The 27,795-nt window shown below is 56.3% G+C and overlaps 1 protein-coding gene across 1 annotated transcript in view; it reads right to left on the bottom strand.

Moving 5' to 3' along the window:
• Window positions 1-27,795, bottom strand: part of MINDY4 (MINDY lysine 48 deubiquitinase 4) — a 154,135-nt gene that overhangs the window by 22,497 nt on the left and 103,843 nt on the right. Inside the window, exons 13-15 of the mRNA XM_075558217.1 lie at window positions 21,073-21,140; window positions 3,495-3,558; window positions 711-872 (exon numbers count right to left, since the gene is read on the bottom strand). Of these exons, the coding sequence (XP_075414332.1) occupies window positions 711-872; window positions 3,495-3,558; window positions 21,073-21,140 (294 nt within the window). The remainder of the gene's footprint in view (window positions 1-710; window positions 873-3,494; window positions 3,559-21,072; window positions 21,141-27,795) is intronic.

Here is a 27,795-nt window from a genome sequence, read left to right on the forward strand (position 1 = left end):
ACAGGTGTGGATAGGGACAACCACTGAAGGTCCCAGGGCTCCCCTGGCCAGCTAACCATGTCCTCTAGGAAACAGTCACCCGGTCCCCAGTGGGCCAGCTTCCCTGAGGGCCCTGCCCTGCCCATATCCTGACTTCAACGCACGCAGAAGTGGAGATGGCACTGCAGCCCACAGACCAAGTGGGACCTACAGCCTCGCATTCCCTGCCCTGGAGAGGACCCCACTGCCCAATATACACACGCTCCCACACATGATCCACACTCATACGCATGCTTACTCACATGTACACACACAGCCATATACATACAGACATGTTCACACACATGCACACACTTCCATACACACATAAGCATACACACCATCACATACATACATACACGTTCACATACACATGCATACATGTCCATACACACAAGCAAACCCAGTTAGATACATGTTCACACACACACACACACACACACACACACACTAGGGCATGGCAGCTACATCACCGTGACCCACCACATACTCCAAGTTCCTGGAAGCCCCTTGTAAGAGGAGCTTTTCCAGAGCAGGACCGGCTGGCTCCGGATCCCAATTACGAGCTAGGCTGGGTGGCAGGGAAACTGCTTCCCAAACGCTCCGTGGGTCAGAGCTGGGCTCAGGTGCTGCCCGGCTCGGGGCGCCAACGGTTAGCCTTGCAGGCCGCGGCCCTCAGCCTGGGTCGGTACCTGGCACACGCTGTAGTGCTCAAACAGGGACAGGAAGCCCACGTCGCTGCGGGCGGCGATGCCTTTGAGCAGCGTGACGTGCCCGTCCCCAGAGTCCAGCTGCACCACGTCGTTGAACACATTGGACACGGCTCTGCCGGTCAGGAGCAGGTTGACAAGTTCCTGTGGGTGAGAGAAAGGTCGCAGGGTGGGTTACCGAGGGGGTAGTGGGGGGCGTGAGGGTGGAGGAGGAAGGAACGCCGGGTTAGAATCAGAGGAGCCTGCGACCTCAATTTTCCCAGCAGCCCTGAAGGGATGCCGCCAGCGCCGTACTAGACGCTCCTCTGGGATCTCACCAGCCCAGGACGGGCAGCGGGGAGCAGGCCTGTGCCCCACAGCCAATGCCAACATGGGCGTGAGGAGGGGGTGCCAGTCTGTGTGTGGGGTGCTCTGGGGCTTGAAGGGGCACTACCTCACCACCCAGTCTGAGCAGCTGTGTAAGGAAAGGGATCTGAGGACTGGGGTGTGTGTGTGTGTGTGTGTGTGTGTGTGTGTGTGTACACACATAGTAAGTAAACTTTTCGTTTTGGAGTAATTTTAGAGTGCTAAGCAGGAGTAAAAATAGCACAGTGAGTTCCCACGTACCCTCCCCCAGCTTCCCCATTGATAACATCTTACATAACCCGAACACATTGTCCAAACCAGGAAACTGACAAGGGGACAATGCCATTAACTGAACCATGGGCCTCCCTCGGTGGGACTTCACCAGAGATTGGGGACAGGGGACGGAGAGCAGAGGACGGCATTTCAGGAGGCAGGAATAGCGGGGGCAGAGAGAGGGAGGGGTGTCTGGAAAGCTCATGATCGGTCTTAACTGCTGTTGCTGCCCCCCTCCACCCCCATTGAGGAGTGGCATTGGGTGCCACGGCCCCTCAGGAGTCAGGCCTCACCTGCCAGCAGGTAGCCAGCCCTTGACCCACAGACATGAGAACGCCCTGGCCTGCTTTCTTGTGGCCCCCTTTACCCAGTGCCTCCTATGTCAGGAGTGGACAGGTGGGGCTAGAAGGGCCCTTCAGCTAGGCACCTGGGGGCCCAATATCCTGGCATGAATGGGGAACATCAGGACTCACCCAAGCTACACACACAGAACTGACCGGTCTCAGATGCTATGTGGGTGACAGGGCTCGTGAAGACAACCGCCGTCACCCTTTGCCCCATATTCACTCTGGAGGACGGTGGAGTTTATGGGCATGTTTTTCCCTGGCTGTAAGGAAGACGTCCAGGGCGAACAGACCCTTGGACACCAACACCCCTGCTCCAGTGACAGTAAAGGGGCCCCAAGGAAGGGCCACCATGGGAGGGGGATTATGGAGGTGGGTTCCATTGTGTCCCTGACAGAGGAAATGAGAAAATAATTTGGAGGAAATGTTTGCTCAGAGATACATTCTGCGGGCAGCTGGTGCTGAGCAAGGCAGAGAGCCTTATTGAGGTGTGCGAGAGACCACCCCCAATCTGGCTTTCAGGGACAGAAAGGACTGAAGTCCTGCTCTCAGAACAAAGCCTGTGCTTGAGTGGGGGAGGGCAAGCTGTGAGCCCCTTCCTGCCCTGGATGCAGAGATCTGTGGCCATTCAGATCCTCATGACTCAGAATGAAATGCAGGGACAGGGACAAGGCTCTGCCCTCATGGGGAAGCTGGTGAGAAAGGTAGACCCCCAGTCTCAGCCCAGCTCACTGTATCACAAAGAGCTCAGCAGCAAGACCCTCGGGCATCTGTACACACGGTAACCTTTCAGATACATGGGTCGAGCCCAGATACCTCTAGAAAAGGGGGAACGAAGTTGCCTTGAGCAATTCTGCCAGGGACTCACTCATCTGCCCACCAGTCTCCCATGACAGAAAGGGGTGCTCCCACAGGGGAGGCTACCATGCACAGGGAGAGCTCCCTGAGCTGGGAAGCCAGAGGGTAGCCTCTCACCCTCCCGCCCAGCTGACACCACAGGGCTCTCGGGTGAGCCAGGGCTCACAGGACAATTGAGCCCAGCAGGGTGAGCAGTGGGGTCCAGCCTGTGCATGCTACATATTTTGCCCTGCCCCACCTCTAATGCCTGCCAGTCCCTGAAGAGGCCTCTGGGTGGTCGTGGGGCACAAATGGTTTGCTTTCTGGTTCTAACCAGCAGGTTGGCGGTTCAAATCCACCCAGGAAAGGCCTGGCAATCGACGAGTACAATTTCAGCTGAGCAACCCACTGGAGGGCAGCTCTGCCGAGTGCCTTTGGCAGTCGCAGGGGGCAGCACCAACTCAACAGCCAATGGCGAGGGTTGCCGGGGGCCCATGGGGACACTTTGGGAGGCCTTGCCATCTCAGGAAAGGACTGAGCCTGGGGGGTGGGTATGGGGGTGTTGGTTCCTGGTCCTGCTGCTAAAACAGGTCCTGTCCCTGGGGTTAGCTAAGTGAATGGGAGCACAAGGTTGAGCACCTGGCAAGACCCTTTGGGGGCCCCCCTACAAAGGGACTGGGGATACTCAGCCACCATGCAGCTGGAGGGCCACCACCATCATGCCATGGCCAGAATCCCCCAGCCTGCTTCCTGGACTTGGGGTTGCACAGCTTCAAGCCCTGGCTGGATGCAGCACCCATTGCAGAAAGGAGGGCTTGGCTGGGTTCTTCCTGGGTCTCCCTGACGGGAAAACAAGCCAGGCATATGGAAACTGCTTGGAGAAGCTGGCATGGCAGAGAGCCAGGAAAAGGGCGGAGGGAGGTGAAAGGGAAGGCCGAACACCTGGCCTGGCCATGGTGTCCCATACCTGGGTGCAGTACCCGTGGGCCCCGATCAGATGGTTGGTGGGGACGTCGAAGTCCTGGCGAACTCTGGAAAACATGGAAGGGGCTGTGTTAGCATTTTTCTGCCTGGTTCCAGGTGGCCTGGCCCATTTCTGGGTGAACCTTGGGTCCTGGATTTGGAGGGCACCTGGGGGTTCTGAGTCTGCAGCCTCCAGGGAGGAGGCCCCTGCCCAGAGCACCTGGGGTCCAACTCTGGGTTTCTGCAGCCCCCATTGGCTGTGGCCTCCATGCCTAATTTGTCAGGTCTTCTGCAGACCCTAAAGAGGGGACCCTGAGGTGGGGGGGGGCAGGGACAATGTCCGTCAGTCACACCCCGGCTGACGCTGCTAGTGGAGACTGGTGGGGATTGGAGCAGGCCCACCCACCTCGGGGCCTCTACTTTCAAGTCTGCTCAATGAGAGGAAGGGTCTCAGAAGCCTCCTGGGTTGTAAAGGTGCAGCCTTTGTTCCAGGCGCAGTACCCATGGGGCAATGGAGCTGCAGGCAGGGGGCAGTCTGAGGCCTGTGCTCCCAGCCCTGAACTACACTGTGGCCACACCCCAGTAGAGCAGGTTTGCCACAAAGGAAGGATTCCTAGGGCTCGGCCGTGGCCCTGTCACATGAGACGGACGACACCAGGAATCCAAAAGCCCTCCCTGAACTTCCAATAGCTCCCTCACCACCGTGTTACTGTGACCAGCACAACTTGGTACACTGTTCATTTTGTTTGCATTGCCCCACTCCCCGTGGAATAGAAGGCCACCCCTGTAGCCATTCCCAGGATGGGGTGGGGTGGGGGGTGGGGGGTGATCCGTGGGGACCCATAGGTCGTCACTGGCTCAATGCCACAGTAGATTGCTAGGCCCTCCTCGCCAATCCACTGAACCCAGTAGCCTCGCTCTCATGCGCACAGCATCCTTCCGGACTCACGGTGGCCCTTTTCTACAACAGACTGAAACGCTGCACAGCCCTGCGCCCCCCTCGAATCTGTTGTTACGCACGGGCCCCTTGTTCCAGCCCCTGCGTCCATCCATCTCCGGAAGGTCTTCCTCGTTTACTTTTTCTTGTGGACCCTCTGTTTCCGTGTGGACTGGTCTCTCCTGACCACAACACAAGACTCTCCCCACGCTCACTCCTAAGACGTGTGCTGGCTGTACTTGCTCCTGGACGGACGGGCTTGTTCTTCAGGCAGTCCACGGTACCGCTGCGGGTCCTTTGCCAGCTCCGAAATTCAACGCATCGAGGCTTCTGCGGTCTTCCTGGTGCGTTACCCAGCATCCACATGCCTGAGAGGGGACTAACCACACCAGGGCTCGAGTGGGGTGCACCGTGGTCAAGATGACGGAGACACTTTAAAGGAGCCCTGTGCCATGCGGAGCTAGCTGCTGCTTTCGGGGAAACAGAATAAGGGTTGGCATGGCTGAGGTCACATGGATTCAACCGCACAGCAATGCGCAATCCCCCACCGACAGATGGGGTGAGGTGCACCGGCAACCAACAAACCTGTATTAAGGTTCCCAAGACCAGGAATCTTTCCGGGGGCACGCAGCACTGTCTCTCTGCTGAGGTACAACTGGCGAATGCCGCAGGCTCGGGACACAGAGAAGAGACTGCCCTGGCTAGCACACACGCCTGGTGCTGCTGCCAGGTGGCACAGAGTCAGCTCCGACCCACCATGACTGATCGAGTACACAATGCGACGACACACGGCCCGACCCCATGCCATCTTCACAGTCACCCCTGCACCCGGGGTGCCAACCCGTCTCATGGAGGGCCTTCCTCCTTGTTCACTGCACATCCACTTTACCCAGTACGAGGTCCTTGTCCAGGGACTGCGCTCCCCTGATCACAGGGACATGCCACGCAGCCCAGTTGTTGAGGGGCATCTGCAGCTGTTCTTTCTGAATTGGAGTCACACCCCAGCAGCCACGGGAAGATCCTGGTGGCTTGGCTCCATCCACACCGTTGAGGTCAACGCAACCACAGCAGGCGACCTGCAAGGGCCTGGCACCACGCGGGCCTTGCTCTCGGTGGCACTCTATCAGAGGTGGTCCCGCTGCTATACCTAAGGCCCTCAGGAGCTCATCCCTCAGATGCAGACCCCCACCTTCCTCCTTCCCAGCCTGGTCTTAGCCTGGAAGCTCAGCTGGAACACCAGCAACCTGGCTTCTGGTATCACAGCAACACAGGAGCCACCACGCAGGACCAGGCAGGGACAGATGAGTGCAAGGGCTCAGTGGTCGGTGGGGGGTGGGGGGGAGATCTCAACCCCCCAATAGCCTCGCGGAATGGGCATGACTCCCTCTGTTTTTTGGAGATGGGAACCAGTCCGGGAGAGAAGAGGCTGACTTTCGGAGCCCTGCTCCCTGCCTCTCCCCCACCCCCCTTGGCCCCCAGCTCCGTACAAGGTTGGAGGTGGGGGGGTGGATCCAAACAGCTTTCCTCACCACATCCCAGGTGGCCCAGGGCTGGGAAGGCCTGGTAATAGTGTCTCTCATCTTTGCTCGTTGTGGAAGAGAAGAGAAACATGGTCTAGATTTATGCTTTTAATCTCAGATCCTGCCATGAGCCCGCAAACCTGAGACGCATGCCATGCGGTCCCCCATCCCAGACGGCTGCAGAAACTCCAGCGCCCTGACCCTCATGGGGAAAACGCTTTCTTGTGGGTTAATATCCGTGGCCAAATGGAGGGCTGTGGTCTACGCGAGAAGCCCTGTGCGCTGGCCATTGCAGTGGTCCGGCTGATAGCCGGGGTGGGGTTCCTCGGGGGTCCTCGGGGCTCAGTCCCTGGGGCAGGGCAGGGGAAGGGGACAGCTGGGGTGACTAATGGCGCGGTATTCAGCTGGCGCAGCCTCAGACCGAAGAATTAATGGAAACGCTCCCGGAGCCTATCCAAGCATCTTCAGAGAAAAGAATATGACCTCAAAGGCGCCCTGGGGCAGCGATAAGCATCGCTGGCCGCGGGCCACCCAGCAGCTCTCAGAAGTCCCCAGCTCTTCCTGATCCCACAGCCTCGTGTTCGCCGGGCGGCAGGGGCCTGCGTCAGTCAGCCGGGAGCGAGCCGAGGGACCCGGCCGGCAGGCCAGGGGGACAATGGGCGGAAACGGTGATGGCATCCTTAGGTGCAAACACGATGGGAAATGCAGGAGCGGGTTCGCGTCTTGAAAGGGAGTCACAGCTGCAGTTCTCATTGAGACGCTCGGGAGACGCCAAGGGGCCGCTGACAGCCGCGCCTCGCAGATTTACAGCTTTGGCAAATCGAGGTGCCCAGGCCTCCAGCGGAGGGATTTCCCCTGAGAGCAGGGCGTGCGGTCCTTGAGTGAGGAGCGTGGCCCCTGCTCTGCCCAGGAGAAGCCAAGTTGGCGCCTGCCCGCCTGATCATTAGGAGGCCCGAGTGCTGGCCGGGCTGGCTCCATGACAGCAAGCAGGCCCCTGGCCTCCTGGGCCTCAGCCCGTTTCGGTGACAGGAGCGGCCCCAACGTGGCTTTTCCATGAAATCTTGCACTCCAAGCCCAGTACATGACTGGGAAAGGCAGCCACCCTGGCTCAAGGTGCTGGAGGGCTGGCCCAGCTTTGTTCCCCTTCTCCAGGTCCTGGGGCCCCTCTCGAACAACTCCCCGGGCATCTATGTGGGGAGCAGGGGCTGCAACCCCAGAGGCACAGGCCGAGTTCTGAGGTTCACACCCATCCAGGGTTCAGAGATGCAGGGTATGATGGGGCCTCCCCCAGAGGCCATTAGCAATTCCAGCTGTGGGGCAGGTTGCCTCGCCCTGGGTCCTGGGAGAGCAGAGCCTGGCCTGCAGCTCAGTCTGGGCTGGCAGGAGCAGATAGGGGCAGACCTGGCAAAATGTGGGCCCTGGAGCTGTCCTGCTCTGGAGGGGATGGGGCTTCCTTCAGAGAGCAGGGCTTTCCCTAGAAACCAGGTTCCAGGGGGCACCGAGTGAGGGGGCCTTAGTAGACCTCTTGGCCAGGAGGTGACTTGAGAGAAGGGCTTAGCCCTGTCCGCCCCCTACCCCCATCCCTGCTCCCAGCCTCCTCAGCATTGGGGACAAAGGGCCAGCCAGTGCCAGAGAACTCTTGAGGCCAAGAGGCCAAGGCAAACATCCATGTTGCTGATGGGGAAACTGAGGACCGGCTTGGGGGAGAGCCCTAAGGTTTCCTGGTCACATAAGCAGTCAGCAGAGTCCCCAGGAGAGTGCCTCCGGACTAATACAACACAGAAGCCTTGGGCAGCAGCCCAACCCCTGGGCCCCACCCTTCCTGTCGTTGGTCCCTAACTCTGTCTGTCTGAAAAGGTGCACCTGGGTGCTTCCTATAAGAGGGGAGGCGTCCATGTGGCCTGAGGACAGGGCTCCAGGCTGTTTGCCCAACATCAACATTCCAGAGGGCAGATTTGGGAGGTGTGGAGGCGTGGTCAGCTCAGCCTCTGACCCGCTGCGTGACCTCAGGCCAGTCCCGCCCACCCTCTGAGCCCATTTCCTATTTATAAAGCCAGAGGGCTAGAGTGAGGGTCCCAGGGGACCTTCTGTGATCTGAACAAAGGTGCCTGGTACATGATTCATGTTTAAAACAGCAAAACCTCAAACAGCCATCGCTAACCTGGGAAGGTCCAGCCAGCTGGCCAGACTTACCCTCAGCCTGGCCAGTAGGGCCCTGAGAGGTACCACATGCCCACCAAGGCAGCTTGGCCCCACCCTGCCAACCAGTGCCCCTCAAATGCACATCTGCACCTCTCCAACCACCCCCACACCTGCAGTGAGCTCAGAGATAAAAGTCTTTGAGGGCAGTGGGGGGGGGGGGATGGGACGTGGGGGTGGGGGTAGGACTCACTGGCCTGTCAGCATATTGCTGGAGGTCTCAGAGGCACAGGGATGGAGCCGGCAATAGCCACTCCAAGGTGCGTTGGCATGAAGAGCAGGGCTGAGGCAGGGTCTCGCCATCTGCAGAGAGCTCCAAGGGCCAGGGAAGTGACTGATGGCATTTCCCCTGTCCAGGCAGAGCGCAGGCAGGGCTAGGATGGAATGGGACAGGATGGGGGGCCAGGGAAGAGAGGGGAAAGGCTTTGCCAGGAGGAAGGACTAGAAAACAAAAGCAGCAAGCCCTTCAGCAGCTGCCCCAAACCCCTGCCAGGCTGCCTTTGGGCTCCCCACCCACCTTCACATCCCACCAGGGGTCAGCAGCATCCTGCCCTTCCTGCAGTCTTTTCCCCCCACCACCGTGGCCTACTTAGTTACTTCCTTTATACTCGGTTCTTTCTGCTTGCCAAGACCCTGTCCACCCCACCCCCTTGCAGCCCTACTAAACGTTACCTGCTCCACGAAGAGATACCTCTCTCACCTCAGAGACAAAGGTGCCACATCTTGGCTCCTGGATTCTGCCCCGAGCTCTGGGTCTCTCGTCCCCAGAACACCTGCCCACTGCCTTTCCTGAGCCTGCCTGAGCCTCCAGGGAGCAAGGCCATGTTGTGTATCCCTGGCCCCTGGTGCCAGGATGGGATCTCTCTAGCCTTCTGGTGCAAGCGAATGGGCCCCTAAACGAAGTGGGCTTGCTACACACACCCAGAAGATGTGCAGAAGGCAGGCTCTGGAAGAACAGCTGCCAGCAGCTGCCATGCAGAGGCAGGGTGTGGTGGGTGCACTTGAATGACTTGGAACGGCCCTTCTGCCCATAGGCTTTGTAACCCCACAAATGACAGCGAGCATGTAGAGTGGATCAGACTCTGGGCGTGGGCGGGTTGGTTCGTTTTGCCACTCCTCTGGACCATGGACTGCTAAAACAAACAACCCAACCAAAAAAACCACACACATCATTCCTGGAAGAGGTACAGCCAGGGTGTTCCTTTGAAGCAAGGATGGTGACACTTTTTTTCTCATGTACTTTGGGCATGAGGTCAGGAGAGACCAGTCCCTGGGGAGGGCACCATGCTTGGTCAAGGAGACAAGCCGTGAAAAAGAGGAAGACCCTCCACAGGACACGTTGGCACAGCGGCGGCAACTGGGGGGCTCAAGTTGTGAGGATGACGCAGGGCCGGGCGGTGCTTCTGTCTGGTATACAGGGGAGCCCCTTGTTGGAACTTGGAACCGACAGGATGGCACCTCACAACAATGACAACGACACCTGGGTCTGCAGTGTGTCATCGCAGAAGCAGGAGGGGGAGGACCTCGTGACCATCAAGAAAGAAGGGCCAGGAGTGGAGCATGCCCTTTGGACCCTGAGGTCCCGCCACCAAACCTCTTCCATCCAGGAGGCAGAGCTGTGACTGCAGAGGATCGAGAGGAGAGGCTGAGGAGCGGCAGCTGAAGAACCAAGAGCCAGAGTAAGAGCTGGAGACACGATTCCTTCCCCAGGAAGCAGAAAAGCTGCCCAGCAGGAAACTCATTGGTGGAGTGATATGCCCTCGGGGCATTTATTAGGCATGCCCAAGGAGCTCTGTATCTTTGAGCAGAGCAGAGCAGAGGCCAGGAGGCTGTTATGTGGCTGAGGTGCCAGGAACCAGAGGAGGAGGCCTACCTGTGGACACAGCTGAGACAGAGCCCTTGGGGATGAAAGAGCTACACTCAACGTTTCTGATACTAAATTGTAACCTACGGCAAGAGCACCTTAATAACCTCCCATGGTGGCGAGGATTGTCTATGCGCTCTGTACGGTCATTACTACAGATTATCGAACTCGGCAGAGCGGAGTGCTGTGGGAGGGACAGTTTAGTCCCTTGTAGAGTAAGATAAAGAAGACTGGGCAGTGGGAAGCGTGTCTGACCTTAGTCTTATAGGGAGTGGTGGGATTCGGCCAACTCACACTGGTTCAGCAGAAGTGGCACCGAATTTTCTGTTGAGTCCAGTGAGCCATTTGTTAGCATGGCACTTCTAATCAGGGTTCTCTCAGGTGGGTGGCTGGGCTGACTGACCTATGTGGAAATCACAGATGTGCGTGTCTTACTTTTCTTCTATGTTCATCCCGTCCATGGGAATAAAAAATTAGGTGGGACCATGCTTGTAATAAAAGCAAAAAATATTATTACCAAGTGAGGATGCCAAGAAGGAAGCAAGATAGAAATATCTTAAATAACAGTTTTCTTCTTATTGGTGGTTTTCTGGTCAGGGGGTTAGGATTTTTTCATTAATATTTTAAAATGTTTCCTTCTAACATAATCTGGCTTTGTGTACCTCGTTTATGGTTTTCATTTAAGCATTAATTGTATGGAGTAATAAAGTGCCTTTCAGCATAGCATTTTATCTGATGCTTGAAATGGTCATTAGGGCCGAGGATGGTTGTGAAGCTAGCTGAATCCCGCCGCTCCTGATAAGATCACCCGTGGACAGATGTGGAATTGGAGCCAGGAGGAGGCGGACACCATCCCCACATCCTCTTTGCCCAGGTGGAAGGAGCTGAGGCTGACCGAGCGCAGAAACCTTTCCCAAAAGCTGAATGAATGCCTGAGGCCTGTCCTGTTCCTCTGGTGCCAGAGCCCCCTCACGGAGGAAGAATCGAGAGAAAGGAGTCTCTGGGTGGCTGGATTGGAGTGCAAAGGCCAGGAGAGACACTCCTAGCTCTTCCAGGGTGTCACCCACTGTGGCCCAGGGTTGTCCCCTCTCAGCCAGCCCTGGAGTTGGCTGGACATCGTGTGACCTCTCAGCCACATGGGGTCCCGGGCCCAGGCAGAGTCCCTGGCTTTGGCCCAGCCCACCCTGCCTGGAATGAATGTAGCATAGACAGGCCTCTTGCTTGGTGTCTCCTTCTAAGTCAGCCAGCACAGCTGGGCTGTCCCTGTCACTCATCTGGGGTCATAGCCCAGGGAAGGAAACTTAGAGTGGTAGCATCGGTTTGGCCGTGACCTCACCCGGAACTTCTGGGAGCCTCAGTATTTCCATCTGTGAAATGGGCAGTGGTCTCCAGAAGACCCCAAGGGTTCAAGCCCTATCTCCCTCTCCTCCATCTCCAGCCCCTGCCTTCTTCAGGGTTCAGGGGCTTCATGGGAAGCCTCAGAGTCAGTTGGGGACCCGCAGGCCAGAGCTCTGGTCATGGAGTGAGGCCCAGGGCTCAGAGGAGCAGGAAGGTCCTGGGAAGGATGCTGGTATGAGCCTTGAGCCAAAATCAGAAAGGAAAATGGAATTTGTTGTTTCCACGAGGGGTTCCCCATTGACACCAGGACCCACAAACCCTTCTGTTCCCTACCTGCCAACCTTCACCCTGATCTCTAGGCACGGCTGCTGAGAGTTTTTGAGCAGTGAGGCCTCTGGGCTAACCTGAGTCAAGCTTAAAGTCAGGTGAAAAGTCTTGGAGGGCATCTATCCCCCCACTTTCCAGCTGTGTGCATAAGAACTGAACCTGTGGGGTCAAAAGGCCCTGGACCCCTGGGCTGATCCTCGTGGTAAAGAGGAGACCAGGCCTGAGACAGGAAGGGATTTTTCAGGGCCGCAAAGCCGGTGGCTGTCTGTGCTAGACAGGACCCGTGGCCTCGTGCTTCTGCTTGTGTCTGGTCATTAGAAGCTGGGGGAAGAGGGAAGGCAGGTGTGACAGCGGGTGCAAGAGAAAGCTGTTGAGAACCCTGCCCCCTCCCATAAAGACAGCACTTGTGGGACCACCAACGGCCACGGACTGGCCACAAGAAGCATCCCCTGTTCATGTCTTAACCCCACAAATTACCCATCCACTCATGCCCCTAGACTGGCCCCACTCCGGGAGCTATACTGGCAGGTGCTAAACCCAGAGCTTTAGAGTGACTTTCTTCTTCTCCAAGGTGGGGGCCCCAGGCCCAGATCTGACAAATGCCCAGCTCACATCTGCTCTTCTGCTTCTCAAACACCGGCCCACCCCTTTCCTAGCCAGAACAGCAGACCTCTGTTGTTGCTGACTGCTTCTGGGGACAGCCCCCATGTCTGCATGGGCCATCATGGGCACAGCCCCACCCTGCCAGTCAGAGCACAGGGCCCCAGGACCCGGGGAGACCATCGGGGGTGGGCGTCTGGCACATACAGCTTGAGAGGCTATTGGAAAAAGGGCTCCCTTTCCCCTGGGGCCGCCAGTGCCCACCCTGGGGAGAGAGAGTGTGGCTGACACTGAGGAACGGCGAGCCAAAAGACAGAGGAGGGAGACTGAGTCCCAGAGCCGTTTGAGTGCCTGGATCCAACCCCTCCTGAAGGCCAGGACTTGGGCTGTAAGTCCAATGAAGGGTTCCAGCTGGTTCAGAATCGCCTTCCGTGACTTCCTGGTGGCTGACCCACCCTCAGTCTGGGCTTTCCCTCCAGGGAAATGTTCTCAGCGAAACCAAGTGTGTTGTTGCTGTGGCTTCTGGTATCAACCTCTTGGAGAGACATCCAAACAGCCACACAGTCACAAGGGTGGGGTGTTGCCCAGTGTCCTCCCCTTGCCTTGGAAGTTCAAAGATTACTCCAGCCAGTCCCTAGCACACTGCGCCCATAGGGGGCCAGCTTGACAGTCAGAGGGCGGCTAGAGTTGGCAGAGTTGCTGAGAGCCAAGTGTCTCAGGCATAAAAGGTTTTTTCTTTGCAGGCTGTCTCTGGCTCGCCCGCCAGCTCTCTGGCAGCCGCTGGCAGCCACATGCTCCGTGGGGTCCGGAGCACCCCCAAGTCAGAACTACCCTGACCTGGATTGGAGCACCCCCAGCCCATGGGGGCCGGGGGCTGAGCATAGACCGAGGCCATGTGGCTTGGAAAGCAGCTCAGCTAGGCAAGCGTGAAAGCCCACAGGAGATTGACTGCAAGCACCTGGGGATCTGAGAAGACAAAATGAACGACTTGAAATCCGGGGGGCATGGGGGAGACGCCTGTGCTAAGCTTTGCACCCCTATAGGGTAAGCAAGTGTCCGTGGCTTGCTTTGTGACTCTTCCTCACCAGACCTCTGGGTGGGGAAGTGGGGAGGTGGGGAGGCAGTGAGGTGGCAGTGGGGCTGTGCTGTCCTGTCTGCATCTGTCCCTGGTCCTCACGCTGGCTCAGGCCCCACGCAGGGAAGAGTCAGAGTATGAGAGAAACCCAGCCCATGCTCAGGTTGGAGGCAAGAAGCCCTGGCAAGGAGAGGGACCACCGTGGTGAATTAAGTTGTGCCCCCTGCGCACATTGCAGTCTGTGTTGGCACCCTAACCCCTGGTGGCAGAGCAGGTACATACCCACTGGGCTGCTAAGGGCACGGTCAGAAGTTTGAAGCCACCTACTCTTTCTGCTCCCATGAAGAGCGACTGTCTCAGAAACCCACGGGGGCAGTTCTACCTGGTCCTAGGGGTCGCTGTGGGTTGGAACAGACTCGAGGGAGGTGAGTTTGGAGTTACCTATGGATGCCATCCTGTTTGGAAGTAGGTTCTCTTTGTTATGGTAACTGGATCAAAACCAAGTCCATCTAAACTGGATGGATTCTGTGTTATCAGAGGTACACACACACACATCTGCCCCGTGAGGAGGAACTACAAATAAGGGACCCCAGGACAACTGGCAGATGCCAGGCCAGAAGGCACCCAAAGCCAAGCTCACTGCCTTCCAGTCACTTCTGACTCATAGAGACCCTGTGGGGCGGGGCAGAACTGCTCCTGTGCATTTCCAAGACTGTCACTCTTCACAGGAGTAGAAAGCCTGCTCTTTCTCCCTCAGAGCAACTGGTGGTTTCAAACCGCCAACCTGGTGGTTAGCAGCCCAGTGTGTAACCTACGGCACCTCCCGGGTTTCACAATCTATGTGGCTCACACCCTGCTTGGGACTTCCAGTTGTTAGCACTGTGAGAAAACTACCGCCTAATCCTCCATCTTCTATGTGTGTGTGTGTGTGTGTGTGCATGCACACACACACATGCACATACCCACAGTCTCAAACACAACCACCCACACTCTCTCACACAATTCCACCCATTGCTCACGAGGGCACACACCCTCACACTGCCGCCACGGACTCACACCCACCCACAGGCTTCAACAGGTTGCAGGTACACCCCGGCTTTTCCAGAGTGCGCTTGATGATGCCTCTTTGCTTTGATCAAAGGCCTATGCGAGGTGCCTGCTTACGATAGACCAAGAAAGCCGAAGAGGACTTTGACTTTTCCAGTGGAAGGCGAGAGGGGAAACTAGCTGTCAGCAACTGTTTTGCATGGAACCTTCAAAGCATGCACCCTAAACAGAGAGTGTGGTGGCTGGGCCAAGCTCCTTCCCGGAACTGCCCTCAGGATCTCAGCATCGGTTCTAAGCCTTCAGAGTGTCGAACGGCTCTGCTACATGCCAGGCTTACTCTAGATTTTGTGTGTGGCTGGGCATGGATTGGTGGGTTACTTTCGGGGTTTGGAAGTGCTCAGGGTTTCCTGCATTCCCCCATTCAGTCATGGTGATTTCTTCTTGGTTTTACACCATTTCGGCTTCTGGAAGGTTTCATAGGAGCGCCCTGCTTCTGGGTAGCGGGGAGAGGACTGAGGTGGGCTTCTCAGGTGAACAGTGACCACTAGTCCAGACCCCGGCGTGGCAAATACAGAAGCCATACAAATCGGGCTAGACTGATGGGCCAGTCTCACCGCTGGCTGGCTGCCGGCCCAGGAGTGCTCCCATCTGATGCACCCCCAACCCAACTGGGCTCCCCTGGATGACAGGCCTCTCACAGTGACCAGCCAGAGGCCCCCAGGCCAGCCACCACCCACAGCCATGTGCCCAAATTCCCAGGAAGAAAGGCCGTGGTGAGCAGGGGTGATGTGTTGGGCTGTGGCTCAGCAAGGTCAGCAGTTTGAAACCACCAGCTTCTCAGGGGGAGAGAGGCAGTACTTTCCACTCCCTTTAGAGTTTACGGTCTTGAACTTCACCCCATGGTGGTGAGTTTGGTGTTGGAGTAGCCCCCAGGGGCAGACGGGAATGAGGTGGCTGTCTCAGCCCCTCGACTACCATCGGCACCGGATGCATCCAGGACAAGCCCTCAGCTGAGCTGTCACCGCCCAGGGGATTCTGGGGTGGCCACTGTGACTGGCAGGTGAGGGAGGAGTGGCCTGTGACGTGGACTCCCTTTCTTTCTTTTTTTTAAATTTTAATTTTTTAATCATTTTAGTGGGGGCTCTTACAGCTCTGATTACAATCCATCCATCCATTTTATCAAGCACACTTGCACATATGTTGCCATCACCATTTCCTAAACAGTTTCTTTCTATTTGAGCCCTTGACATCAGCTCTTCTTGTTTAACGGGAGGACCAGGTAACAGGCATCAGAAGGCCCAAAACAAACAATCATATAGTTGAGAACAAGGGGGGTTGGAATAGAGACCCAAAACCCATCTGTAGACTATGGGACATCCCCTCACAGAAGGGTCACAAGGAAGGGACACGTCAGCCAAAGTACAGTATATAGCTCTGACAAAATATACAACATTCCTTGGGTTCCTTGAGGAATCAAGGAACCCCACTATCATGACCCCAGTTCGACCCTACAAATCGGGCTAGACTGGAGCACGTGCACTGGTAAAGACAAGAGCTCTTGACACACGGAATCCAGGACAGATAACCCCCCTGGGGACCAGAAATGGGAGTAGATATACAAAGAGAGTAGGGGGAAGGTGGGGGGAGAGGAGGAGAAAAGGCAGAACAGCTCCCAATGATCGACATATAGGCGCCCCTGCCCAAAGGGGAAGAACAACAGAAATGTGGAGACAGCGGTCAGTGTAAGATACGAAAATAATGATCATTTATAATTTATCAAGGGTTCACGAGGGTGGGAGGGTCGGGGAAGGACGGGCTCCCTTACTGACAAACATGGAAAATAGCTCTTCACAGGAGCCCCAGGAATGCCAGAAACTGGTCGTGTGTAGTCTGAAACCATGCCAGCATGAATCTCAGGCAGCATCCCCCCTGAATCCTGGGTGGTTCCCTCTCAGCATCCCTCCTGCTTTCCCCCTGGGGCTGCCGGCCCCTCAGGAGGCACCCTATCATCACAGGAGGGCAGGTTCAACTCTGCACTGAGCACACACATACCCCATCTCCAGCAAGGCCATGGGAGCATGGGGTGGTCGTTGGCTAGGGGTATAGAGAAGTCCACAGAAGCCCAAGTCTTAGCTCTGGGTGGTTTCAGAGAAGAGAAATTACTTTCTCGCAGTTTCGGGCACTGGTATTGTGTGCCGGGGAGTTGATCCCAACTCTTAAGAATCTTACAAGACAGGGAAACTGCCGCATAGGGCTTCCAGAGCCGTAGATCTTTAAAAGGAGCATGCCAACCACATCCCTCTCAAAGGAGCCAAGGATGAGTTTGAACCGCCAGCCTTTCAGTTCACAGCAAAAGCTTTGCTACTGTACCACCAAGGTTCCTGGATGAGGCTAGGAAGTCTGAACTGAGGGCACAGCTCAGGGGAAAGTCTTTTAGAGTCTGTGGCCCCTGCATTTGTGACTCCTTGATGACCTCCCCGTGGCTTGTACCTTTCCCTCCTTGGTGTGTGCTGGTCTCTGGATCAGAGCCCTGTGACGCTGACCACCAGGTCAGCAGTTTGACTCCACCAGTCTGCCCTGAGGGAGAAAGAGGAGGTTTGCGGGTCTTGTGAAGATGTACAACCTCAGAAACCCAAAGGGGCAGTTGTACTCTGTCCCACAGAGTCAGAATAGACTCAATGGAAGTGGGTTTGGATTTATCTCTGGAGCGACTCTGCTCTTTGGTTTTATCTCAGGAGCGGGAGGGTTTAAGATGCGCCCTGCACTGCTATGGTCTCATAAACATAACCGAGAAACCCGTTCCCAAATGAATGAACCTTGGTGGCATAATGGTTACCATTGGGCTGCTAACTGCAAGGTCAGCAGCTCAAAACCACCAGCCACTACATAGGAGAAAGATGAGACTTCCTACTTCCTTAATGATTTATAGCCTCCCAAACCCACAACGGCAGTTTTACTCTGTCTTATAGGCTCCCTAAGGAGCCCTGGTGGTGTCGTATTTCTGAGCTGGGCTGTGATCCAAGTGGTGGGCAGTTCAAAACCACCAGAAGCTCTGCAGGAGTTTGGTTTGGTTTATAAGGTCACTATGAGTCAGAAATGACTTGATGGCAGTGTAATTCCCAAATGAGATTACACCCACGGACATGGGGGTTAGGACTCCCATACACATTTTGGGTGACACATTTGTTCCATAGCCAGGCAGGTGCTCCAAGGTTGGTGCTCTCAGATCCATGAGCCAAATTTTTTCCTGAATTTGAACAATTCCGGTTGGGACTTTTTTCCCCAAGGACATACATCATCTAGGCTGCACACTCTGCAGTCAGGGGCTGGCCTCCCTCCAAGTCACAGCACAAAGCAGTCCACGTGAACCTTCTAGCAAGCTCTCACCAGAGGTCGGCTCAGATGGACCAACCAAAGGTTGAAGGACAACCCCACAATGCCAGTGTGGCCTCCACCGGCAGCCACCATGACTGAGGACAAAGGAAAGGCTGGTAGGGATGCAGGGAGCGTGTCCAGAGTTGGACTGGCACAGGCTCGCCCTTGCCAACCCCGTGGTAAAGAGGAAGAAACTCCAAAGTCAAGCCTTGAACATGAACCGTGTGGGCCCAGGCTGCCTGGGCTGAGTCAGGACCCTCCAGCTTCTGGAAGTGTCTGTTGCCTTGGGACAAACGGCTGACCTTTCTGGGATTCCTCTCCCTGTGTGAACAACCAGGAAGACGAGAGCCTCTGTACCTGCTCCCTCAGACTAGGCCTTGCTGTGTGCCCCCCACCCCCATGTTCCCGGGGTAAATGTGGGAGCACGGGTGTCCCAGTTGACGCTGGTTATTATTCTGATTGCAGTCAGGGCTGCAGCTTCCTTGTAGTCTCAGACAGTGGGGGAGGGAGACGATAGAGGGGGTGCAAAATCAAGCCTGGGTTCTGCAGGTCCCACACAGAAGTAAGTATCCACTGGGTCCTAGTGAAAGATGGAGGCCCAGGGTCTCCAAAGCTGCCCCCGTTCAACCCTCACGACCCTTCACCTCCAGAACCCAGGGGAGGGACTTAAGGCTTGTCATTTTCCTCCTCTTTCCTTCCCAGGGAATAAGGAAGGAAGGAAAGGTAACTCCAGCTGGGCCGTGTATGTGTGTGTGTGTGTGTGTGTGTGTCTGTGTGTGTGCACAAGTGCATGTACGTGTGCGTGTGTATCCATGTGTGTGTGTGTGCATGTGTGCATGAGTGTGTGTGTTGGTAGACGGAGGCGTGGGGGAGAGATGCAAGTAAGGCCCTGACCGCAGGCCCATTAGCATGAGGCAGGAGCCCTGTGGCGTGGTGGTGATGGGTTAGGCATACATTGCAAGGTCAGAAGCTGGAAACCGCCAGCTGCTCCTCGAGAGACAGACCAGGAACTCTGCTCATGCAGAATGGCAGGCTCAGAACCCACAGGGGCAGTTCTAGCCTATCCTATAGGGTCCCTATGAGCTGGGATCGACTCGCTGGGTTTTCAACCATGAGGCCTAAAGGTCCCACAAGGTAGGTCCCCCAAGGTAGCGTCCCCACACCAGTGCCCACAGATGCTGCAGCCTAGACAGGAGGCGGCTGGTCTGGCAAGGTTGGATGGGCTCAGGGAGCAGGCAAAAGCAGCCTCCAGTTCCCCAAAGACGGCCCCCTGCACAGCGGAGGTAGAGAGAGTCTCCCAGGGAGGCTTTACCCCATGGCGTGGCCCTGGCTTAGCTCAGAGAGGGAGTCACCCAGAGACACAGAGGCCCCGCCCGACCCTGTTCGTCTGCCCAGGGATTAGCACAGCCAGGCCCGGGAGAAGGCGGTGAGGGTAATGTTCTCTGCACACGTGAGCGCAGGCCAGGAATGAATCATATCATTATGGCAGGATTAGGGGCGAGCTGCATTGAGAAATGTGCGTACACGCTCGAATTTAATAAGGTCATGAGCCGCACGCAGCAGGCCAGCCAGCGGGGTCGTAGGTCTCGGTGCCACAGGTGGAAGCCTCCTCCCCAGCACCAGGGGCCCCGGGAAACACAGTCAGGGGCCCCAAGCCCTGGATCAGAAGCCAGGGGTGATCCTCACACCCCCACCCAGGCTGGGAGCCCACCACTACTGGTCCCCTCTCCCTGGAACCCAGCAGCAGTGGCATCGAACCCGTGCACAGCAGAACAGACGCTCCATCACGGTGAGGGGGACAGACTGGGTCCTGGGAACCCACGGGGTGTTCACTGACTGACTGTCAGCATGCCTTTCCAGGCCTTTCTGCCTAGTCTCTCTCCATCTGAGAGCGCCTCCAAAAAAACGATTCAGCCGCCCACGGGCCTCCTCTGACAGAGAGGTGTTGCCAGTTGGGGCATGAGGGGCACTGAGAGGAATCTCAGGTGTCCAAACTGCAGGCCAGACTTCTACCCCTCAGCCATCATCACGCCCAACAGACCAAAAGCAGAGGCAAAGGCAAAACCCACTGGCATCCAGTCAGTGCCAACACATGGCAACCCAACAGGGCAGAGTCCAATGGCCTTGGTGGGTTTCCGAGACTGGGTCACTTCACAGGGACAGAGCACCTCATCTTTCTCCCTTGGAGCAGCTGCTGGCTTCGAACTGCTGACCTTGTGGTTAGCAACCCAGCTCGCAACCCACTACTCCACCAGGACTCCTACACCCAACAGCTACTCCCCCCAAAAGTAAATTTCGTTCTCCCAGGTTGTGCTGCTGCTGGTGGGGGGCCCCCAAGGCAGCCGCCCCAGCTCAGAGCAGCGCTCCATCCAGCAGAGCGCACACTGCTGGATCCTATGCCATCCTGAACACTGTCCTCATGTTGGATGGAGCCCACGACAAGGGCTGCTAATGGCAAGGTCAGCATTTCAAATCCACCACCTGTAGCTTGGGGGAAGATGAGGCTGCCTGCCCCTGCAAAGATAGTAGAGTCTTGCAAATGGCAGAGGGGCAGTTGTGTACTGCCCTGTAGGATCGTGATGAGTCAGAATTCTGATCTCTGGCCTTGGGTCAAGTTCCCATACCTCCCGCCCCACTCTCTACCCTATCCCGGGGTCTGCCCTTAGAAGCCAGTGGGGTGACCAGGTGAGCTTTTTAAGACTCAGGGTTCAACTCCGAATCCATGGCCCTCCCTCTCTCTGTGACAGGATGCCCTGGCTGGGGTCTCCAGGAGCCACTGGGAAATGCCCGCCATGGGGGAAGCTGGTGCTGGGCCACCAAGGAGGCAGCCTTAGACAGGGAAACACTGAGTGACTGCAGCCTGGGGAGAAGCCGGAGAAATGAGAGGCATACGTCCCTGGCCTCTCCCCCACCCCAGCTGTCCCTGGACCCCACCCCCCCTCAGCCTCATCAGCCCCCAGGACTATTGGGGTTTCGGGGAAAGGGGTTCACCCTCCCCAGATCTGCAGCACCCTCAGCGCACACATGCTGCAGTCCCACTGAAGGCAGGTGTGTCTCCCATCATCCCGAAATCCCCCAGCACACCTGGGGATACCAGGGGAGGCAACAAGGCACACCAGGGTGCAGAATGAGGTTGCCCATACCACTCGTGCCACCCCCCCACCACCACCACCACCTGTGCTGACTCAACTCTGAGTGCCAAGCTCTACTCTAGGCTCCAAGGAGGCTGCAGGGAGCAGGTCCAGCCCCTGGCCAGTAGCGTCTGCCCGAGGGCACCCCCAGAGGGAAGTGGGTACTCACAGCTCTGTGGACCTGGACAGGATAGCAGACAGGGCGAGCAGGATGCATCCGTAAGGGCCTGCCTCAAACTGCAGGGGGAGAGAATGGGGTGAGCACCCAGCAAGCCCCTCTCTCTTCCCCCAGCCCTGCCCCTTTTGGTGCAACACCCAGGGCACAAGCCTGGAAGTGGGCCTGTGACCAAATGCAGAGCAAGAGTAGGGGACGATGATAGTTACATAATCTGTATCAATTTGAGAGGATTAAGAGTAAAGGGGTGGAGTTAGCCTGTCAATCAAGTGGCAGTTTGATGACCTCATTTGGAGGCGCTAAGGAGGTAGGTAAATAGCTCACTGGAGGGGGGACACTGGCTCACTCCCTGGGAGACACTGCATCTGACAAGACATATGGAGCTACACTAGTGTCCTGAGCTGGAGCAGCCACATGGAGACTCCTGCCAGTGCTGAGATGCTTCTGCCACCACTGGATCCACAAGACTTTGCACCCACTGGCCTGTGATTATCCTGCATTCAGTGTCATTGCATGTATTTCATGAGGCGGAAGAGGACTTTATAGATTGGTTTAGAACATATAGGTTAATATTGGACTTAGAGACTTGACCTGGACCTGGCTGGGATGTTTTCTCAATATTCAATTGTTCTTGTACATAAGGTGCTATCCCATATGAATTGGTTTCTCTAGTCCACCTGGACTGCCACAGGGTCCCCAGTTTGAGTGTAAGTGGTGGCAGGTATGTGTGCCTGTGGCTCCACTGCACAGTCCGCCCACCATGTCCTCCAAGGTAGGGGTAGCACAGGGTTGGCCACCTCAGTCACTTTAACGAGCACTCAAGGAAAGCACACCTGTGGCAGCCCGTGCTTCCAGCCAGCCGATGAGGCTGAGCCGCTGTTATAGTCCCTCCTCCCTCCTGTGAGGAAGGAAGCTTGGGGATGGGGGCCCACTGGGCTAACGGATGGGTTGCTAACCACGGAGGTCAGCAGTTTGAAACTACCAGATGCCCCCATGGGAAAGAGATGAGGCTTTCTACCCCTGTGAGGAGCTATAGCCTCAGAAGCCCACAGGGGCAGCTCGTGCCCTGTCCCACAGGCCTGCTATGAATCAGAATGGACTTGATGATGGGGAGTCTGGTTTGAGTTATCAGGTAAGGAAGGAACCTCAGGTACCCTGACGGGTAGGCGTTGAACTGCCAATGACAAGGTAGGCAGTTCAAATCCACCAGCCACTCCTTGGGAGAAAGATGAGGCTACCTGCTTCCATAAAGATTTACATTCTTGGAACCACTACATAGGGTCAGCATGAGTCAGAATTGGCTCGATGGCAGTGGGCTGGATGTCCTGTAAGGAGAACAGAGGCTTGCTATCCTGTAAGGAAACCGAGGCTCAGACCCTGAGTGACTTGCCCAAGGTCACACAGCTTGTCAGCAGCATGGCTGGGCTTCTGGGCTGGGGGACAGGTGGCATGTCCGGCTGATTCCAAACCCCTCCTTGCAAAGAGCTGGGCTGAGCAGAGAGCAGCAGAGAGCTGGTGTTGAGCGGACCTGGGGTCCTGGGGAGGGGAGGAATGTGAGCCATGTAAACTCAGGAACTGATCTTTGACAAGTTTTTCTGATATTTTGTGCATCTTGGTTTTGGGGTTTTTAAGTTAATTTTGATTTTGTAAATATTGCATGAAAATGTTAGTCCTGACTGGATTTTTGGCACATCCTCAAATTTTACACCTAAAGAGAGCATCTCACTTGCCTCCCCCTGGACCCCCTCTCCCTCTGGCCCTGCCCTGAAGCACAGGTTCTGGACCTGGCTGCCTGGTGGTAAGCCTGGCTCTGCCGCTCCTAGCTGGGGGCCCGCCAGAACACGTTCAACTGCTCAGTGCTCTCCTCCAAGTCCCACCGACCCTCCCACAGGCTGTGGCCAAGACTGACTTCGTCCTGGTAAAGAGCCCAGCCTGGGGCCGGGCTCCTACGTTTACCTGCTGGCACGGGGCTCAATGGACGCTGTCCACCTGGCCAGTCAGCTCACTGGCCCCAGCAGGGTGCCCCAGGTCGCTTGTTCTTTCTTTTTCTCTCCCTGGATCATGACTTGGGTGAAGGGTTATGATCAATTAAAAAGATATTTTTTTAAAAACCTCACGGCCATCAAGTCAATTCTGACTCATGGCGACCCCGTAGGTGCGGAGTAGAGCGTCCCTCATGTGGGCTTGTGAGACTGCGACTCTTTGTGGGAGCAGAAAGCCTCGTCTTTCCCCCACGAGGAAGAAATGATAAGCGAACTGAAGACTAGGGCAGGGGTTCTGCTCCGATGGAAAACAGAGTCCTCTGGAAACACAGGAGGGAGCCGCTGGGGGCACACTGGGCGTGGGGCAGGAGGGTGGGCACGCTGAAGAAGGCTTTCCAGAGGAAGACGTGTCTGACCGGAAATCCGAGGGGCAAGCAGGCATCAGAGGGAAGGGCATGCTGGTCCAGGCAGAAGTAAAAGCATAAACAAGGGCCCAGGTGAGCGCTGGGCATACTGGTTTCCGTGGACGCACCCACCCATCTTGGTGGAGAGGAGAAATGGAAGGAATGAATACATCAGCTAGGATCTCGCATGGCCCTCAGCTTCACTGGGTGGCCTCCGGACAGCGACTTTGCTACTGTTGTCCCTGCTTCCCCTTGGGCTCCCGTGGACAGGCGTTAGTTAGGGCGGTGTCCATGGAAGCAGCCTGACAAACCGGCAGGTAAACAGAGCCCTGGTGTGCACGGCTCACCATCACCCTTGCCACAGGGCCATTCCATGTCTGTCCCGCCTTCTGGTATGGGAAGCACGCTCGCCTACTTCAGCTGGTGGTTTCGAACAACTGACCATCGGCTTAGCAGCCCAGCTTGTGACCGACTTGCAGACCTCCCTGGGGAAGTCACCGATGAGCTGTCGCCATGGGAAAGCTTTGTGTCGGTTTCTGAGTCTGTGGCGCCTGCCCACGTCTGCCCAGACTGACACGTGACCTTGGGGGAGCCGTCTTTGCCCTGCCCTGCGTGCCCACCAACTCACTGGACAACAGCGAAGCAGCAGACATGCAGGCCCATTGTCAGTGCTAGCTCTGTATGTGAGGGTGGGCGGTGATTCAGTCTGGGTACGGCCTTGGTGGCACAGCCCGTAAGCCTTGGCTGCAAAGGAAAAGGTTGGGGGTTCCAGTCCACTCCGGGATTTAAGGATCTCCTTCCACAAAAACCTGTACAGCTTAGTGTAAACCCTGTGAGGCAGTCCTACTCCATCACGTGGATTCCCCCCAGGAGCTGCCATCAGCTCAGAACCCCCATCCGCAGCAACATCATCATCATCCTCATCCCTGTGCCGCAGTACAGGGGGAGCCCATGAAGAGGCCTGGCCCAGACCCCGCCACGGTCCTGCTTTCCAAGTGGAGACAGCAGAGCGTGGGCACACGGACCCTGCCGGATGGCACGAAGATTCCACCTTGCTCTGAAAACACTGATTCGTTGAAAGTCAGCACATCAAATCCCAGCTGCCAAGACACGGGAGGCATGCCGGCTTGGAGAAGCAGGGGAATGCAGGCCTCTGGGCTGGAGACTGGCAGCAAAGTCCAGGAAAGTGTCTGGTGCCCCTTGGGAAGAAGAAGCCATTCTTCCCGCCCAGCCCCTTGGGCGCCAAGGAAGGTCAGTTGAAAGTGGGGGGGTGGGGGGCGCCTCCCCGACTTGTCTGGGGCCTGCCAGATACCGCGCCTTGGGGTGAGTGGTCAGGAGAGCTCAGCAGGGAGGCTGTTGGCTTTGGGCACATTCACTTTCAGGCCCAGCCATGAAAAATGGATTTGGTGAGGGTAGTGCTGAGGCAGCGGAACCCCGTCCAGCAAAAACACAAATTAAACTGCCAAAGAGTCAGCATTGCCTTCCAGGGCAGGGCCGGCCAGGCCAGCAACAGACTGCCCGTGCCGAGGAATTTGGAAATTCTGAACCAACAGCATCCTTAATATCACACTCTCGCGGCGACATCTTCCCCCAGACAGCTCCAAAGTAGTTGCCGCGGCGCATCAACCAGGAGGAGCCTGTCAGCAATCCACGCCACAGTCGGAAGCACACACGGGAGGAGGGATGTCGCTGCTGATGCCAGAGGCGCTTGGCTCACGGCGGAGGATACCAGGGATATGGCCTCGCTGTGTTTCCGTGGCTGGGCAAAGGCCTTGGGGTGCGTGGGTCATAGTAAAGTGATGGCTGACATTGTGAGCAATGGGAATCCCAGAATGCCCCATTGTGCTCACCAGAACCTGTGCACAGACCAACCGAGAGGCCGTCTTTCACACAAAGCAAGGGTTGAAGTTCAGGAAAGGTGTGTCTGCCATTTATCCTTTCACCATAGTAAATAGATGCTGAGCATCCTAATGGACGCTGAGCAAACCATCTGAGAGGCTGGGCTCTGGGAAGGGGAAGGGGCGCCAGGATCAGAGCAAGACCCTACCCCCCCCATCCCCCCCAACACGCTGTGACTCTGCTGGAAGTGAAGAGGACTGATGAAGACCAGTGAGGCAGTTACATAGCCTCCTGTCAACTTGTGAAGGGATGGAGTCTAGCCTGTCAATCAGGTCGCAGTTTGATGACCTCATTTGGAGGCACGACTGAGATAAATAGCTCAGTGGGGACCAAATTCGCTCTGCTTTGTCTTCCTGCTACACTGATGACAGCCAGAGCTGTGGAGCGGGAGGAGCCACATGGAGACCCACGCCAGCACTGAGATTCACAAGAATTTCCACAGCCACTGGATCCACAAGAATTTCCACCCACTGGCCTGTGATCTTTCTGCATTCCACGTCATTGCATGACTGCGTGAGTCTAAAAAGGATCTTATGAACTACTATTGACATATGGGGTCATATCAGACGTATGGACTTCATCTGGACTGGGTTGGGATGTTGTGGCAGTTATATAATCATTTGTCAATCTGAGAATTAAGAGTGAAGGGGTGGACTCTAGTCTGTCAACTGGATCATTGCCAATGAGGCCTCTGTGTGGGCATAGCCGTCTCCCGAGAATTCTGGGAACTCTGGATTTCCTCCTTGGAGGCAGGAGAGACTCCCTCTCACTACTCACTCCCTGGAGACTGTAGTTGAAAAGACACATGGAACTGCGCTAGTGCCCTGACCTGGAGAAGCCATGTGGAGACCCCTGCCAATGCCGAAATGTTTACACCACTGGACCCACAAGACTTTTCACCCATTTGTCTGTGATCTTCCTGCATCTGGCATAATTGATGTGTTTCCTGAGTCTGAAGAGGACCTTATAGATCGGTATCAGACATATGGGCTAATATCGGACTTATGGGCTCGGACTGGACTGGGATGCGTTCTTAATGTACAATTACCCTTTATATAAAACTCTATGGATTTGTTTCTCTAGTCTACCCAGACTAGCGCAGATGTTTTCTTAATGTTCTTTGATATAAAGTTCTAACACACATATGACTGCCTCTGGGTTTGTTTCACTAGTTCGACCCGGACTAACACAACCAGAGACGACGGCCTTCAGTACAAACAACACCTCAGCCTACAGAAAATAAATGGGTCCCCAGGCAACAGTCTGGACCATGGAGAGAAGGCTGGCGTTGTCAGATACTCCATTCCACTCCAATCCACCGTCAACACTTGAGGAAGCAGCGGTCAGAAGAAACGAGCTAGACGAGGGGGGCTGTGTGAGGGTGGTGGGGGAGTCCACATTCCCAACAACTTCTTGGTGGCCCCTCTGAGAAAGTCTGACGCAAAGATCTCCTTGAACTATTGAAAAGCAAAGAGGTCTCACCTTGAGGAGGGAGGTGTGCCTGGCCCATGCCTTGGTACTTCCAGCCACCTCGGGTGTCTGTGAGAGTCGGGCCATGAGTAGGGAGGATGAAGGGGAGCGGACGCCTCCGAGTGTGGGTGTCGACAAACAATACTGAACGTGCTGTGGACTGTCGGAAGCTACACAAATCGGTCTCGGAAGTACAGGCAGAATGCTCCTTGGAAGCAAGGATGGCGGGCCTTAGTCTCGTGTACTTCAGACATGGTATCCGGAGGAACCAGTCCCTGGAAAAGGACATCGTGCTTGGACTTCCATGAAATGGATTGACACAGTGGCCTCCACGTTGGGTCCTGACATACAATGACGATGAGGATGCCCAGGTCCCGGCCACGCTTTCTTCTGTTGCACGAGGGATGGTTGTGCATCGGAACCAACTCAGAGGTACTAGCAAGGGGGGTGGTGTACCCTGGGGCCAAAATGGAAGCCAGGGCCATTGAAGAACAAAGACCAGATGCCCCCTTGCCCTGGAGGATGATTGAGACTGCTGATCCCTTGCTCTGGAAACCCCTTTCATGGTCACGGTCTTGCTTGGGTGCCCCTGAAACTCTGGGGGGGGGGTAGGAGGGAGTGGTGTCCAGGCCAAGTGCATAACTGAGACAGCAATTCGGACAGCCTTGGTCCTTAGGGGCCACCCAGGACCAGCCTTGGGCAGGCCAGTACCTGAGATCTCTGGGTCATTTGAGCCCTGACCCCCAGGCCCTGCTTGTTCACCCAGAAACCTCATAAAGCACTCTCCCGCCCTGGCCTCGGTGGTCCCCAAGAGCGGTCTCAGCCAGAGGCCTAGTGAGCAGTCACAGGGAGGAAGGACAGTGGTCCCAGACGGACAGGTTATCAGGAAGAACCAGTCCCCGGAGATGGGCCTGCCCCTGATGGTCAGTTACTGAGAGACCCTGGCCTTCCTGCAGGATCTA

This window comes from Tenrec ecaudatus, chromosome 9 (assembly GCF_050624435.1).
Source record: "Tenrec ecaudatus isolate mTenEca1 chromosome 9, mTenEca1.hap1, whole genome shotgun sequence".
Taxonomy (NCBI): domain Eukaryota; kingdom Metazoa; phylum Chordata; class Mammalia; order Afrosoricida; family Tenrecidae; genus Tenrec; species Tenrec ecaudatus.